Here is a 15,693-nt window from a genome sequence, read left to right on the forward strand (position 1 = left end):
CCACAGGGCCCACAACCTCCCCAACACCTTAATATCTAGTTATATGGCTTACAGTCACTGCTATGTATCCCCTTTTCTTATTTCTTTCTGCCTCATACACAACAAAGAATGACAAGTGAATGAATTGTGCGCCCCCTCCTACACTGCGCCCTGAGGCTGGAGCCTCTCCAGCCTATGCCTCGGCCCGGCCCTGGTTCTGCGCTTGTATATCAAGACGTTGCTTGCTTATCAAGTCAAAATTTCATACATGTTCTTGCAAACTAAGTTACTCTCAATCCAAGGTTTATACTGTACAATTAGTACAGAACTTGCCTCTAATGACGGGTCAGCCAGCCACAAAAACAAATTCTATTTACCCGCTGCTCTGTGTTCATTATGCAGTCTACATCCTGACCCTGCAATGCAAGCATTCCAATATAATCATAAATGTTTCTGCTGTAACAAATCTTATCTAAATCAGCCTGGCTCTATCTGGTACATTTCCGAGGACTGGTAAGCTTGTGATCTCCCGACCTACATCCTTGTCACTCATTGATTGGCTGAGGGCAGTTCAGTGTGACAGGGTGAGGCTGAGAAGGGAAATACACCTCACCCCTTTGCAGAAGCTGATTAAATATGATCTATGCTGTGCTCACATATGTTTACGATGCAAGCTAGATATGACAGTGCAGTTTCAAGGAGAAACAAAGAGTAAGGTAGGAAATTACATCAGGATTGACTTCAGTCAGAGACAGTAAAGATGGAAAATGCCTGGAACCAGTTTCTCATTATTTACCATATAAAATTCACTGGAACCAAAATGTGGACAGTACAATACATAAGTAGAACAAGTATTTATCTACTTCTATATGTGTTTTTTTCCTGGGATAGTATGGCTGTCTCCGCTGCTTCAAACTGCATCCAGACACTCAGTGATTACTGGCTGGAGTGGTCTGTCCAGGTGGCAGTTTTAGAAATGGTTGCTGTGGAGATGCACTGTCTACGCCAATCAGGCTGGAGCATGTGACCTGTATTTGATTACCTGTTGGAAGCTGTAACCAGGAGAACCTTGTGGGCGTAGAACACTCTTCCTTCTACCAAGAAAATGACGTCGGCCATCTCTTTGTTGTTCAGGAAATGGGGATCTGTGGGACAGAATAATGTGAGTTGTGTAATGACTGTACAGCAATAGATACATTCAGCAACTAGCCGCATCTACACGATGTTACAGCAGAACGCGCTTAGAGGGGACCGCAACTGATCAAGTTGTCTAAATAAAGAAGAGATGGAATCGGCACACCACAGGCCACAAGCAATGTAGTAAGGAGCAGGTCATGCTTCAGGCCACGCCCTTCATCAGGTGTAACAGGAAGTTGCCGAAACCGGTTGTGTGAACCTGTGGTGTTGGTGGCCTGCACTTTTTCTTCTTGTTTTTTGGGAGACCGTTATGACTCAGCCTAATGGTAAAAATATGTATGACATCCCACAAAACTGAAGCTGGATGAATTGGAAAAAAAACTGAGAGTTCATCAGATGGATGTGTGTGTAGTGCGATTGTCCGCATCCCAACAGAACGTTCTGGGCTGCAGTGTATGCAACAATCACCATTTAAAGTAAAAAAAAAAGGCCGACTGTCTGGTTTAACTGCATGCATTGCAGACATTAATATCAAGCCTTCTTTTTCGGCTTGCTAGTATAACCTATAAACAGGAGCATCTAAAATGTACTAAAAACAGTCTAAGGGCCCGTTTCCACTATCGCGAATCCGCACAGTCAGTAGAAGTGGATGGGACTGTTTCCACTTGTGCGTTTCCCCGCACGTTTTTCTGTGCAGAAAAAATCTGCAGGGTAGGGGCCTCAGAATTCGCCTGCGTGTGGAATGCAGGCGAATCGCACACAATGGCCTCAATTCACGGAGCATTATCAAACGTTTATCAAACACTTTATCAAACGTTTGATAATTTACCTCATGGGTAAAATCTCACTAAGGTGTTATATATTTGTTGAACGTTTTATCGGTAAAACTTTCGATAAATATATAACACCTTAGTGAATTTAAAATGAGATTTTACGCATGAGGTAAATTATCAAACGTTTGATAAAGTGTTTGATAAACGTTTGATAATGCTCCATGAATTGAGGCCAATGTATTTAATAGGGAAATCGCATGCGTTTTCCCCATGCGTTTTTTGCCGCGATTTCGCATGCGATTTCGCATAGGTACCCATGTTAATTCACACAGGCAGTGACATGGTTAAAATCGCATACAGCCTTACCTATGCGAAATCGCGGCAAAAAACGCATGCGGAATCGCACCCGCATGCGATTTGCCTGCAGTGATTCGCCGGCGATTTCGTAACGCTACAGTGGAAACGGGCCCTAAAAGGAGGTAGCGGTGAACTTCTCTCCAAGGAAAGACACAACGGTCTCATTCAAGGAACAAAAACTTTATTTGGACAGAACTCCACTAATGCTGGGCATACACGGCTCGTTTTTGAGCCATTAAGATGGCTCGATAGATCATTTCCGACATGTCCGATCTCCCGCCCAATCGTTTCGCCGCTCGATTCCGGATAGCCGTGAATGGAAAAAGATAAGAAAACCGAGCGGAAGATAAAAGAATTGATTGCGGAATCGAGGGGCGAAACGATCGAGCGGGAAAATCGAGCGGCAAAAACGAGCCGTGTATGTCCAGCATCAGAGACACCAAGCTCACAGAGACTGGTTCTTAGACCCTCTAATTTATTTTTGCCTGAAGAAGTGGGCTTTCCCTGCGAAACACGTCACAAAGTGGAGTTGCATCCAAATAAAGTTTTTTAAGTTCTTTTAAAAGAGGCCATTTATGTCCTTCCTTAGAGGCAAGTCCACCGCTACCTCCTTTTAAAATGTTTTTTAGCACAATTTATACTTGTTGACACCAGGGCCCATATGCAATACATTTTTTTCACCTGAGTATTTTCCTAGCTGGGATTTTTAAACTTGTCAATAAAATGCCTTTTAAGCCACCGGCAAGCAAGAAAATATTCAAAATAATTTTGATAGTGCTTTTTAATTTACTTTTTGGTACTTTTTTTTGTTGAAAAGTACTGGCAAGTTAATTTAAATAGAAGATGAAAAATTATCTCCTAGGAGAAAACGCATGTGAAAAAAGTGAATTGCATACGGGCCCAGGAGCCCAGATGGTGTAATACGTTCAAACTAGAAGACAGGAAGTCCTATTGAGCATTCAAAAAATTGGGTGGACCACCTAATGAAGGCTATTGAGAATATCAGTCTCCACACGGGTACAGGGTTCCCTCGTACGTCAGTCGCTTTCACAAAGTTGACTAGGGGCCCAAATACCAGCTATGGGAGGTCACCAACCAAAGGAGGGGGTGTAAACACAAACGGGATAAGAGGCGCCCAGCTTAAAGTGACTCTGTAACAAAAATTACAATGTTTTTTCTACCATCCTACACGTTCCTAAACCTATTCTAATGTGTTGTGGCTTACTGCAGCTCTTTCTACTATAACCATCTCTGTAATAAATCAATGTATCTTTCCCCTGTCAGACTTGTCGGCCTGTGTCTGGAAGGCTGCCAAGTTCTTCAGTGTTGAACTGTTCCTCTATGCAGGGGCGTAGCAATAGGGGGTGCAGAGGTAGCGACCGCATCGGGGCCCTTGGGCCAGAGGGGCCCCGAAGGGCCCTCCCTCAACTACAGTATTAGCTCTCTATTGGTCCTGTGCGCCTAATGATCACTTCTATAGATACTTTGAATAGTGGTAATCATACATAAACTGTTTCCCATCCCCTTCTTGCACCTCTGACACTGTACTTGCAATTGGCAGGTTTTAATGCGCTGTATCAATTGCTATGTATAGAGTGCTGCTTGGGGGGGCCCCGTTGTAAAACTCGCATCGGGGCCCACAGCTCCTTAGCTACGCCACTGCCTCTATGCACACTCCAGTGTGTGTTTTATTTACATAAGCCAGCAGCTTCTCTGCTATCTTATCAGTGATAGAAGAGAGCTGGATAAAAATCCTCCTCTGGAGGCTGTGAAAGGAGCTGGTCTGTCACATACTGAGGAATTAACGACATAGGTAGAGCTGTCTGCAGGAAGCCTGTAATGTTCAGTGCATGAGAGAAGCTGGGGACAGAAGGTAAACACACACAAGTGATCTCTTGAGATTCAGAAGTAAGGCTGTATACAGCCTGCTTGTGTATGGATGTATTTTCTATGTGTGGACATGCTGTACATCAACCTACTTCCTGTTTTGGTGGCCATTTTGTTTGTTTATAAACAAACTTTTTAAAACTGTTTTTGACTACTTTTAATGCGGCGGGGAGCGGTGAAATTGTGACAGAGGGTAATAGGAGATGTCCCCTAACACACTGGTATGTTTACTTTTGTGCGATTTTAACAATACAGATTCTCTTTAAGATAAAATGTTTAAAATCTAAAGACAATCAATATTAGAGATGGCTTAACTCGATAACACCAAAAAGGTACAGGGAATTTTCATTAGCTCTAGGCAACGCGTTTCGTGAGCTCAAACGTCTGACTTCATCAGGCCAAAGTTCAGTACCGGGTGTAGCCAGGAATTGGGCACCTCTCTACTACCGTGTTTCCCCTAAAGTAAGACATCCCCTGAGAATAAGCCCTAGCAGGAATTCCTAGCATGCTTAAAATATAAGCCATCCCCTGAATGTAAGCCCTAGCAGCAGCCTACATGACACCAGCAAGTCACGCTTAATACAAAGCCTGGATACAGGAGAGCAGCAGTATAATGCGAGTTCTACAGTCCTGTATTTGTGTCAGGCAATTTGTGTTTTTGTTGGAGCCCTCCCTCCTGATCTGTCCTGATAAGCATCAGCAGCACTTCACCTCTTCCCAGGACACACAGCTTATCCTATCATAGCTCTGGGGAGCCTGACAGAGTTCTCTGCCTGCAAGAAATAGATTCTTCACCCACATGATCAGCAGAATCAGTTTCTTGTAAGTGAGATCCAATATCTGCCAACCACAAGCTCTGTGCATGCTGCTTGTGTTTCAGCATGGCATGCAGTATATACATTATGTATAGGAAAACTATCAGTGTTTCCCCAAAAAATAAGACATCCTCTGAAAATAAGCCCTAGCACATCTTTTGGAGCAAAAATGAATATAAGACAGTGTCTTATTTTCGGGGAAACGGTACAAAGAGCAACTTCTTAACCCAAGTGGGGTCAGGTTTGTTCTCCTCACCTGTTGATCCAGTGGTTGCCATGGAGATAACCCACACTTGTGAGCACCGTTCTTCACATGCTAAAGAATCTTTTGAGTATTTACCATGCTACACTATAGTGGGCTCTCCGGTCCCTTTCCCATTTATATCTCTCAAGTACCATTTCTTATTGCTTACATGGCAAACCCATTTATGCCAGAGGAAGATTTATTAGGCCTCGTTTTCATCTTAACTCTACGGGCCTTGCAGGTAGCTGCTGCGACGCATGGCGCTGCGTTACTCCGCAATTTATTCCCGATGCGGTTACGATTCCATTCATCTTGATAAATGGAATCACATCACAAAGACAATGAAATGTATGCAACCATGTGTTTCAATCCCACTGTGATTGGCAACGCATAGATGGAACCATGAGAGCGGTTTCACGCTTCTAACCAGGGATAGCGGTTCGATCAGATGATCGCACCGCAACACCAAACGGTAGAATTGCGTAGAAGTGTATCAACAAAATACGCTTCTGCACATGCGCAACGCAAATACGTGCGGTGAACAGTTTTTAAATATTTGCGGCACCATAGACTTACATTACATGACTTCCGGTTTCAAGCTGGCCGCTAACACACCAGGTATAAAATGTGATACTTCTTACCAAGACGAGCGGGGAGGGGCCTGTGGATCTCGGTGATCTGGGGAACAGGGCTGTCTCCATAGCAGCGAGCAAAGATGGCGGCCACCTGCTGAGTCACAGCGTCGCTCTATCAAGAGAAACACACCATATAGTGATGTTGCCAAGTGTTAAAAAAACCCACTCCATCTGCCCCCACATTACAACAGCTCAGATCCAAACTCCCGCAACAAGCACAGAACCACACACTAGTGTGCAAATACATAACTCCGGATGTGACACTGAACATTCAACAAGAAAAAGAACGTGCAAAAAGCACCAACTACAACACATTGTTAGAGAAATGTCAAATGTACTTTATTAGAGACCTACCCCTTAATAAAATCAATTACAAGGAAGGGATTCATTTTTATTAATCTGTAATTTAAAATGTACGCCTGCTGTAATTTAACTTTTTCGCCACATGGTGGCACTACAGATCCTGGGTTATCGGAAGTGTTCAATATTTTTTTTTTTTTCACTTATACACTTTCATTATTATGAATGGACAAGGCCCCTGATTGGGGTCATGTCCATTCATTCCAGGCACTGCGATTGTCTCGCGGAACACTTGTTATTCTTCACCAATTGCTGCCATGTAGATGCCAACGGGATCGAGCAGCGCATGCGGATGCTCGCGCACCCGCCGCAACAACACTGGGCGAGTATACACATCCAGACAGAGAAGCGCAGCTCCTATCTGGACTACAATAGTCATCCAGATAGGATTATATGAGACAGTATATCTACATCCTGCTGGACTTCAGTTCCTGCCCAGGGATGTAGCTTTTCGTCGGTGGAATCCAACGGCTGCCGCTTGCTCCCATGCCCGTTCTCGCTGTCAATCATTGGAGGGGAGAGGAATGAGTGGAGACATTGTTCCCATTCATTATTCTAAGTTCCCGTGTCAATGACTGCCAGCATCAATGAGATGTCTGCGTCATTGTATCTTCCGGAGTAACACTTTTAGAACAGGAATAGAAAATAATGCACAAGGACATCTTGTGGCCAAATAGTAAAATTACACCTAAATACATTTTATATATACCCACATTTAAAATTAACCCCTTCCCTCCTACACTCTCCCATAGTGCCCCAAATGGGAAAATAAAATTTGTGGGTTTTAACCTATTAACGGCAAAGTAACTTATTAAAACGCCCTGTTTGAGCCTGTTAACGGCAACTGGATGTTTTAATAAGTTGCTCGCTCGCTCCTGCCGCCGCTCCGCACGTGTGTGCGCCGCTCCCACCGGCGTTTACCGTTGGGTATCCGTGTTCCGTGATTGGGGAAGAGGACCGAGCGGTCCTCTACCCAATCGCAATGCCTGGAATGAATGGACATGACCGCGATCAGCGGCCACATCCATTCATAAATAGTTATTTTAGGGACTTAGCATTCATTTTTTTTATGAGTATGAATATTACTATAACTTTACTACATAGGGGCTTGTAATTATGGACCAGACAAAAAAAAAACAATACAGAAAAATAACACCTATATTTCCACATAATATATTGTCACCATACATTGTGATAGGGACATCATTTAAACAGTTTAATAATCAGGACAACTGGACAAACAAAATGTGTCGGTTTAAACCACAGGAGAACATTTAATTTTAAAACTTTAATGGCCAAAAACTGAGAAATAATGAATTTTTTCCATTATTTTCCCTGTTAAAACACATTTAGAATAAAAAATTCTTAGCAAAATGTACTACCCACAGAAAGCCTAATTGGTGGCGAAAAAAACAAGATATAGATCATTTTGTTGTGATAAGTAGTGATAAAATTATTAGGGAATAAAAGGGAGGAGCACTGACAGGTGAAAATTGCTCTGGTCCGTTAGGGTAAAAACCACTTGGGGTGAACTGGTTAATTACGGTAGCATGTATTTTAAAACGATAAAGGCTGAAAACTGTGAACCACCGGTAATACATTTTTGCCATTTTTGTTCTTATTTTAACGTTAAAAATGCATTTAGAATAAAATAATTCTTAGCAAAATGTACCACTCAAAGAAAGCTTAACTGGTGGGGGGAAAAAACAAGATATAGATTGTTTCATTGTGATTAGTAATAAAGTTATAGACGAATGAATGTAATGGAGTGCTGAAAGGTGAAAATTGCTCTGGTACAGAAGGGGAAAACCCCCTCACTAGTGAAGTGGTTAAGGAGGAAACTAGTGAAAATAACACAAATAAAATGGCTCATTTTTTACAATGTTAATTTAGAGGTTATTTAGTCAGTGTTTGCTCATTGTAAAATCTTTCCTCTCCCCGATTTACATTCTGACATTTATCACATGGTGACTTCTTTACTGCTGGCAGGTGAATGTTCCTTACAGAGAGTTCTATGCACAGAGGGAGATACTGCTTGCTTGGCAGTTGGAAAAAACTGCCATTTCCCACAATGCAGCATGGTTCACAGACACAAAACTGTCAGGACCATGGTCATGACATCACACTGTGGGAGGGGTTTCACCACAATATCAGCCATACAGACCCCCCTGATGATCGGTTTGGGAAAAGGAAAAGATTTCTCATGGGAAAGGGGGCATCAGCTACTGATTGGGATGAAGTTCAACCCTTGGTTACGGTTTCTCTTTAAAGGATACCTGAAGTGACATGTGATATGATGAGATAGACAGGTGTATGTACAGTGACTAGCACACAAATAACTATGCTGTGTTCCTTATTTTCTTTCTCTGCCTGAAAGAGTTAAATATCAGGTATGTAAGTGGCTGACTCAGTCCTGACTCAGACAGGAAGTGACTACAGTGTGACCCTCACTGATAAAAAATTCCCCTTTTTATCCCTTTCCTGCTCTCAGAAGCCATTTTCTGCTAGGAAAGTGTTTTATAGTTGGAATTTCTTATCAGTGAGGGTCACACTGTAGTCACTTCCTGTGTGAGTCAGGACTGAGTCAGCCACTTACATACCTGATATTTAACTCTTTCAGGCAGAGAAAGAAAAAAGGAACACAGCATAGTTATTTGTGTGCTAGGCACTGTACATACACATGTCTGTCTCATCATGTCACATGTCACCTCGGGTGTCCTTTAAGATGCAAAATGTCATCAACTGCAAGACATCTACTTGCAGTGATCTGCTAGGCTGCCAGATATTAAGCAACCAATTGGCTGGCCTGTGGAGGCTTCTTACCTTGAAGGTTGCTCTCATTAAAAAAAAAAAAAAAAGTTACCTCATTTTAGGGACAAAGGCCAGTGGAGGCGGAGCATAGGAGTCACCCAAAAATGAGATAAAAAGATTTTAAGTACACGTTTTTTAGTACTGCGGGGTAAACAATGTAACAACTTAAAGAGACTCTGAAGCGAGAATAAATCTCGCTTCAGAGCTCATAGTTAGCAGGGGCATGTGTGCCCCTGCTAAACCGCCGCTGTACGGGGGTCCCTTCACCCCCAAACCCACCCCCGCAATAGTTGGTCGTAGAGTTGGTCGTTCGTGGAGGCAGGGCTAACGGCTGCAGCCCTGCCTCCAGTTGCGTCTATCAGCGGCCTGTGAAGGAAGACTGAGAGGGGCGGGGGAGAGGCGGAGATACGCGCTGACAGACGCGCGTGGGGCAGGGCTGCGGCGGTTAGCCCTGCCCCAACCAGGAAGCGCTCCCCCGCTGCACCGAGGGGATTTGGGGGTGAAGGGACCCCCGTTAAGCCGCGGGATAGCGGCGTTTTAGCAGGGGCACACATGCCCCTGCTATCTATGAGGTCTGAAGCGAGATTTATTCTCGCTTCAGACTCTCTTTAAAGGAGTACTGTAGAGAGGTCGGGGGGAAAAAAGATTTGAACTTACCCGGGGCTTCTAATGGTCCCCCGCAGACATCCTGTGCCCGTGCAGCCACTCACCGATGCTCCGATCCCTGAATCCCGTTCACTTCTGGAATTTCTGACTTTAAAGTTGGAAAAGCACCGTGCGTGTACGGCTGCACCCTCGCTGATGTCACCAGGAGTGTATTGTGCATGCCCAGAACAGTCTGCGCCTGTGCAGTACGCTCCTGGTGACGTCAGCAGGGGCGAGGACACGGCTGCGCAGGTGCAGTGGTTTTACGACTTTAAAGTCGGAAATTCAAGAAGTGAACCGGCAGCGGGGACCAGAGAGCATCGGTGAGTGGCTACGCGGGCACAGGAGGTCTGCGGGGGACCATTAGAAGCCCCGGGTAAGTTGAACTCTTTTCCCTCCTACCCACTACAGTACCAGGTGAGTGGGAATTAGGAGGAGTACTACAGATATCAACCTGTCGTGAAATATAGCTGGGGAGATAAGCCAGTTTATAAGCTTCAGAAGACAAACGTCTCTCACCTTGGTGGTCTTGAATATGGTGAAGAGCAGCGGAAGACCCTCATTGATGAGCTCCTCGTTATAATCCTCCTCCCGGATGCTGGGGAATTCCTGAAGGAGGTTCTCCATGGCTGAGCGGTGGGAGTGGTAGAAGGAGGTCCGCAGAGACTCGATCCATACATGCAGCTTCCAGGGGACCCCTACAACACAAAGCAGAGCGTGTCACACTCATGTGACTGCAGGTCTCTCAGGGGGGCCGGGCTGGAACCAAGGAACCTATTGGTCATGCTTCACTTAGGTCATCTCCTGTCTTTAATAACGATTATGTGCTATTTTTACTGTTATCACCATGGTGATAAAGCATTTACTATTCACTAAACAATTCTCCTCAGGCAAACATTTAAATAAGGATTCTGTGCTTAAGTTAAGGAGTGGTTTCTAAAGTTAAGGTTTCAATCCTTAAAATAACGACAAAATGCTAAAGTTAAAGAAAGAATGTTAATTCACAGAGGAATGCAAGTGATGCCAACTGTAAAGTGTGTGAGGAGTTATCACCTGGCCTGAGCTGTCGTTCAGTGGAGTGTTACTACAGACTGCAGTGTAAAGTGAAGCATCCTGAGCTGTCTGCTTTATTGTTTACTAGTTTATGCAAAAGGGGACTTTGTTGGGGGGTGCAGACATACCTAAGACCGTGGACACCGCCCATAGCTGCTAAGCACGGATGAGGCTTACCGAGGGTGCGGAGCTCCATGGTGATGTCCAGGTAGCCGTGCTCTGCGCTGTAGTACGTCGCTTCCTGCAGGGCCTTCATTCTGGTCTTACACAGCCGGATGGGAACCTGGTCAGAGCTGTCTGTGCTGGAGGTGTCGCTCTCCACCCCCTCGGCCAGGATCTCCTCCAGAGACAGGACATCCCCGGGGCACAGCTGAGGCTGGGTCAGGAGCTTACGCAGGACATTCCTACAGGAGAGAACAAAACTCACTTTCTAATAACTTCATTTTACAGTGTGATGCGTAACAGCCTGTTCTAACCAGACACCCATGGCTCTTAGACCTCTAAGCCAGGTTGGTATCTGATGGGCAGGGGTCCCCTTGTTAGGTGAACTCTTCCCCTGATGAAACACTATTGGTGTGAAATGTGTAAGGGGGCGGAGTAAACTGACACAGCACGGAGAAGACTTTCTGTGCACCAGCTGCTTACAACATGGGTGGGAGGAGCAAGCAAAGCTGGATTTATACTTTTCCCGCCCCAGGCCAAAATCCTTATGGCCTCTTAGCAAGGACTATGGTGTCCACCCAGACCTGCTGCATCATTGTGGTGTGAATTTCAACTATATTATTCAAACTGCAGCTTTGCAATTTGAAGCATTTTTAAAGTGACCAGAATGCGGTTCTTGTTCCCCGAACAAAATCACAAAGTTAACCCCCCCCCCCAAAGAAAAAACATTAAAAAAAATAACTTCGCAAAATCGCAAATGCTAGGCAATTACTTTTTTTTTAGCAATTTTAAGTGTGAACCAGACCTGAGAGGACTGCTGGCACAATGTCAGCTGAAACAAGCTGCAGGATTGTTGTATTACGCTGTACAGAATTTTTAAGCTGTGCTTATCATTTACATCCAGCAGATGGTGCCATTACTGGATTTTAGAATTACTACTATGCTGTTACAAACCACTAACCTTGTTATGCTGGGAATACACCATGAGTTTTTTTGGCAGATAGATGGCTCCATAGATAATTTCCGACTGGTCCAATCATTTTTCTGATCGATTTTCTCATAGAAGTGAATGGAAATCGATCAGAAAATTGGAAAAACCGATTGGCCAGTAAATCTGCCTTAGTTTCTTAGCAGTTGGGCCCATTTAGAGGAGCAGACAATTTGGGCGCAGAATACAATAGCAGGCACAAATTGCGGTTATTAAGATGGGCGCCTGTAGTGGTGCCAAAACATTTATGTTACCGGATACAAACAGCCACTGTTCAGCAGTAAAGGTGACACAGATAGTGCAGTGTTTGGGGGGGGGGGGGGGGATAGTTAGGGTTAGGCATCGGATGGGGGGTCATTTAGGGTTAGGCATCAGTTGGGGGGGGGGGGGGGGGAGTCTGTTAGCGTTAGGCATTGGTTGGAGGGGTCATTTCGGAATCGAGTGGGGGCGTTGGTAGGGGTGGGGCCTTCAGGGTGGGGGGTGGCTTTGGGGGTTGGTGTTAAAGGGATACTGTAGGGGGTCGGGGGAAAATGAGTTGAAGTTACCCGGGGCTTCTAATGGTCCCCCACAGACATCCTGTGCCCGCGCAGCCGCTCACCGATGCTCCGGCCCCGCCTCCAGTTCACTTCTGGAATCTCTGACTTTAAAGTCAGAAAACCACTGCGCTTGCGTTGCCGTGTCCTCGATCCCGCTGATGTCATCAAGAGCGCACAGCGCAGGCCCAGTATGGTCTGTGTCTGCACAGTACACTCCTGGTGACATCAGCGGGAGCGAGGACACAGCAATGCAGGCGCAGTGGTTTTCTGACTTTAAAGTCAGAAATTCCAGAAGTGAACCGGAGGCGGGGCCGGAGCATTGAGGACACAGCCAACACAGGATGTCTGCGGGGGACCATTAGAAGCCCCGGGTAAGTTCAGCTCATTTTCCCCCGACCCCCCTACAGTATCCCTTTAAGTGTTCAACATTGGTTGGGGGGTCACTTAGGGCAAGGCATCAGTTGGAGGGGGTGGGTTAGAGTCAGGCATTGATTGGGGGGGGGGGGGGTCTGCCAGAGTTAGACTTAGGTTGAGGGGCCGATTAGGATAAGGCATCAGTTAGGGAGTTTGGTTATGGTTAGGCATCCGTGGGGGGGGGGGGTCAGTTAGTTAGGCATTAGTTGGTCGGTTACAGTTAGGCATTGGTTGAGAGGGTCGGTTCAGGATCAGTTGGGGGATTGGTAAGTGTTAGGCATCAGTTGGGGGGTTGGTTAGAGTTAGGCATTAGTTGGAAGAGTTGGTTCAGGATCGGTTGGGGGGGGGGGGGGGTGGTTAGGATTAGGCACCAGTGTGGGGGGGAGGGGTATCAGTCAGAGTTAGGCATTGGTGGGGGGGGGGGGGGGGGAGTCAGGCATCAGGTGGGAGGGTTGGTTCGGGATTGGTTGGGGAGTCTGTTAGGGTTAGGCATGGATAGAGGAAGGGTTCAATTGAGAACGGGGTCATGTAAGGAAATAGTAAAATATTGTAAAAAATTACTGATATTTTAATCGTATTTATACAGAGCCTAATAGTAGAATATCGGTAATTTTACCGATATTGTACTGGCAGCAATTTCCGGTGCCCTTTTTACATTACAGCCTATTTAGATGAAGCGTTTAACTTTTTCCCATTCCGCATGCAGAAACACATTACAGGGCAGCCAGGCAATCTGCATTGGAAATAAATATGTCTGCCCCCATATCCCTCTCAGTTCAGGTCCCCTTTAATTGCCAGGGTGGAGGAGGGTGGTGTTTAGCGTACCTGTGTCCATGGGCAGCGGAGTGGCTGAAGCAGTTCATGTCCTCATGTAAGGACGAGGAGACCCGCCCGGCCTCCAGCATGTTAAGGAGGGGATCCGCACCTCTGTCCAGCAGCAGACTGACCAGCTCGTAATTACCTGAGAGAGAGCAGCACACAGTGATTGGCAGACAAATCTCACACGAGTGTAGGCCATGCCCCTTCTGCACCCCCACGACACACAAAGGCAGCCTGCTCTGTTCTACAGAGAGGGGAAGGGGGCGTGTGGGAGGTGCCTGCTCCGGTAATTACAATAAAACAACCTAGTATGGTCTTTAGTAATGCAGCACGATGGATTGGTAACAATATCAGGAATGACGTCGGGGAACACCTGTACTGACGCTAGATTTCTGAACAATCTCTTTATGAAGGATCGTTTGGCCTCAAAGATCTACCGTGCTAAATGCAGCTTAATTCTGCCGCTCCTGGGGTACACAGCGCCTCCTATGCTTCTGGCGGACTATCCAAATGCACATTACCCAATGAAGACCATTACCATGAAGACACCCTGGCCCACATGCAATTCACTTTTTTCCTGAGATATCTCCTAGGAGATAATTTTTATATTCTCTTTAAAATAAGTTAACATTTTAAAGTTGAAAAAGTACCAAAAAGTTGGTGAAAAAAGTACTATCAAAATGATTTTTGAGTAATTTCTTGCTTGCTGCGGCATTCAAGGCATTTTATGACAAAGGCCCAGATGCAATTAACTTTCTCTCCTGAGTTTTCTCCTAGGTAATAGTTTCAAAATGGTCAATAAAATGCCTTTTAAGCCACCAGCAAGCAAGAAAATACTCAAAATAATTTTGACAGTTCTTTTTCACTTACCTATTGGTACTTTTTTCAGTTGCAAAATGCTGGAAAGTAATGTTAAAGTGTACCAGAGCTGTAATATAAAAAAAAGATTTATACACACCGTGTTTCCCCTAAAGTAAGACATCCCCTGAGAATAAGCCCTAGCAGGAATTCCTAGCATGCTTGAAATATAAGACATCCCCTGAATGTAAGCCCTAGCAGCAGCCCATATGACACCAGCAAGTCACGCTCAATACAAAGCCTGGATACAGGAGAGCAGCAGTATAATGTGAGTTCTACACAGTCTTATATAAGTGTCAGGCAATTTGTGTTTTTGTTGGAGCCACCGCTCCTGATCTGTGGTGATAAGCATCAGCAGCACTTCACCTTTTCCCAGGACACACAGCTTATCCTATCATAGCTCTGGGGAGCCTGACAGAGTTCTCTGCCTGCAAGAAATAGACTCTTACCCACATGATCAGCAGAATCCGTTTTTTGTAAGTGAGAGCCAATATCTGCCAACCACAAGCTCTGTGCATGCTGCTTGTGTTTCAGCATGGCATGCAGTATATACATTATGTATAGGAAAACTACCAGTGTTTCCCCCCAAAAATAAGACATCCTCTGAAAATAAGCCCTAGCACATCTTTTGGAGCAAAAATAAATATAAGACAGTGTCTTATTTTTGGGGAAACACAGTACCTGGGGCTTCTTCCAGCCCCATCCGCTCGGATCGCTCCCACGCCGCCGCCCTCCGCTGTCTGCAGCTTCGGGAACTGGGCCCCATGACTGGAGAGATATGTAGAGGGCGCACTTCTCCTGCGTAGACTGGAGCCGACTGACGTCAGTGACGGGACCCGGTTCCCGAAGCTGCAGACAGCGGAGGACGGCAGCGTGGCAGCGATCCAGACGGACGGGGCTGGAGGAAGCCCCAGGTATGTATAAATCTTTTTGTATATTACAGCTCTGAGTCCCTTTAAATAGAATATTAAAAATTATCTCCTAGGAGAAAACTCAAGAGAAAAAGTAAATTGCATATGGGCTCTTTATTCAATCAGGGCCTGTTTCCACTACAAACAGAATAGATGCAGAAAAACTGACTCCAATGAATGCCTATGGACCGGTTTCCAGTAAACACGATTTTTCTGATGCAGATTTTCCCATAGGCATTCATTGGAGTCAGTTTTTCTGCATCCAATCAGCGTGTAGTGGAAACAGGTCCTTATCTTTTTCCCCTGATT

General features: G+C 45.3%; 1 protein-coding gene across 2 annotated transcripts in view; it reads right to left on the reverse strand.

The window, feature by feature from the left end:
- Positions 1–15,693, reverse strand: part of ABTB2 (ankyrin repeat and BTB domain containing 2) — a 243,570-nt gene that overhangs the window by 15,488 nt on the left and 212,389 nt on the right. For both annotated transcript variants that reach the window (XM_068261483.1, XM_068261482.1), the window contains exons 9-13: positions 13,622–13,757; positions 10,874–11,100; positions 10,163–10,341; positions 5,834–5,939; positions 1,022–1,124 (exon numbers count right to left, since the gene is read on the reverse strand). In XM_068261483.1, coding sequence (XP_068117584.1) covers positions 1,022–1,124; positions 5,834–5,939; positions 10,163–10,341; positions 10,874–11,100; positions 13,622–13,757 — 751 coding nt within the window. The remainder of the gene's footprint in view (positions 1–1,021; positions 1,125–5,833; positions 5,940–10,162; positions 10,342–10,873; positions 11,101–13,621; positions 13,758–15,693) is intronic.

Source organism: Hyperolius riggenbachi, chromosome 11, assembly GCF_040937935.1.
Source record: "Hyperolius riggenbachi isolate aHypRig1 chromosome 11, aHypRig1.pri, whole genome shotgun sequence".
Lineage (NCBI taxonomy): Eukaryota > Metazoa > Chordata > Amphibia > Anura > Hyperoliidae > Hyperolius > Hyperolius riggenbachi.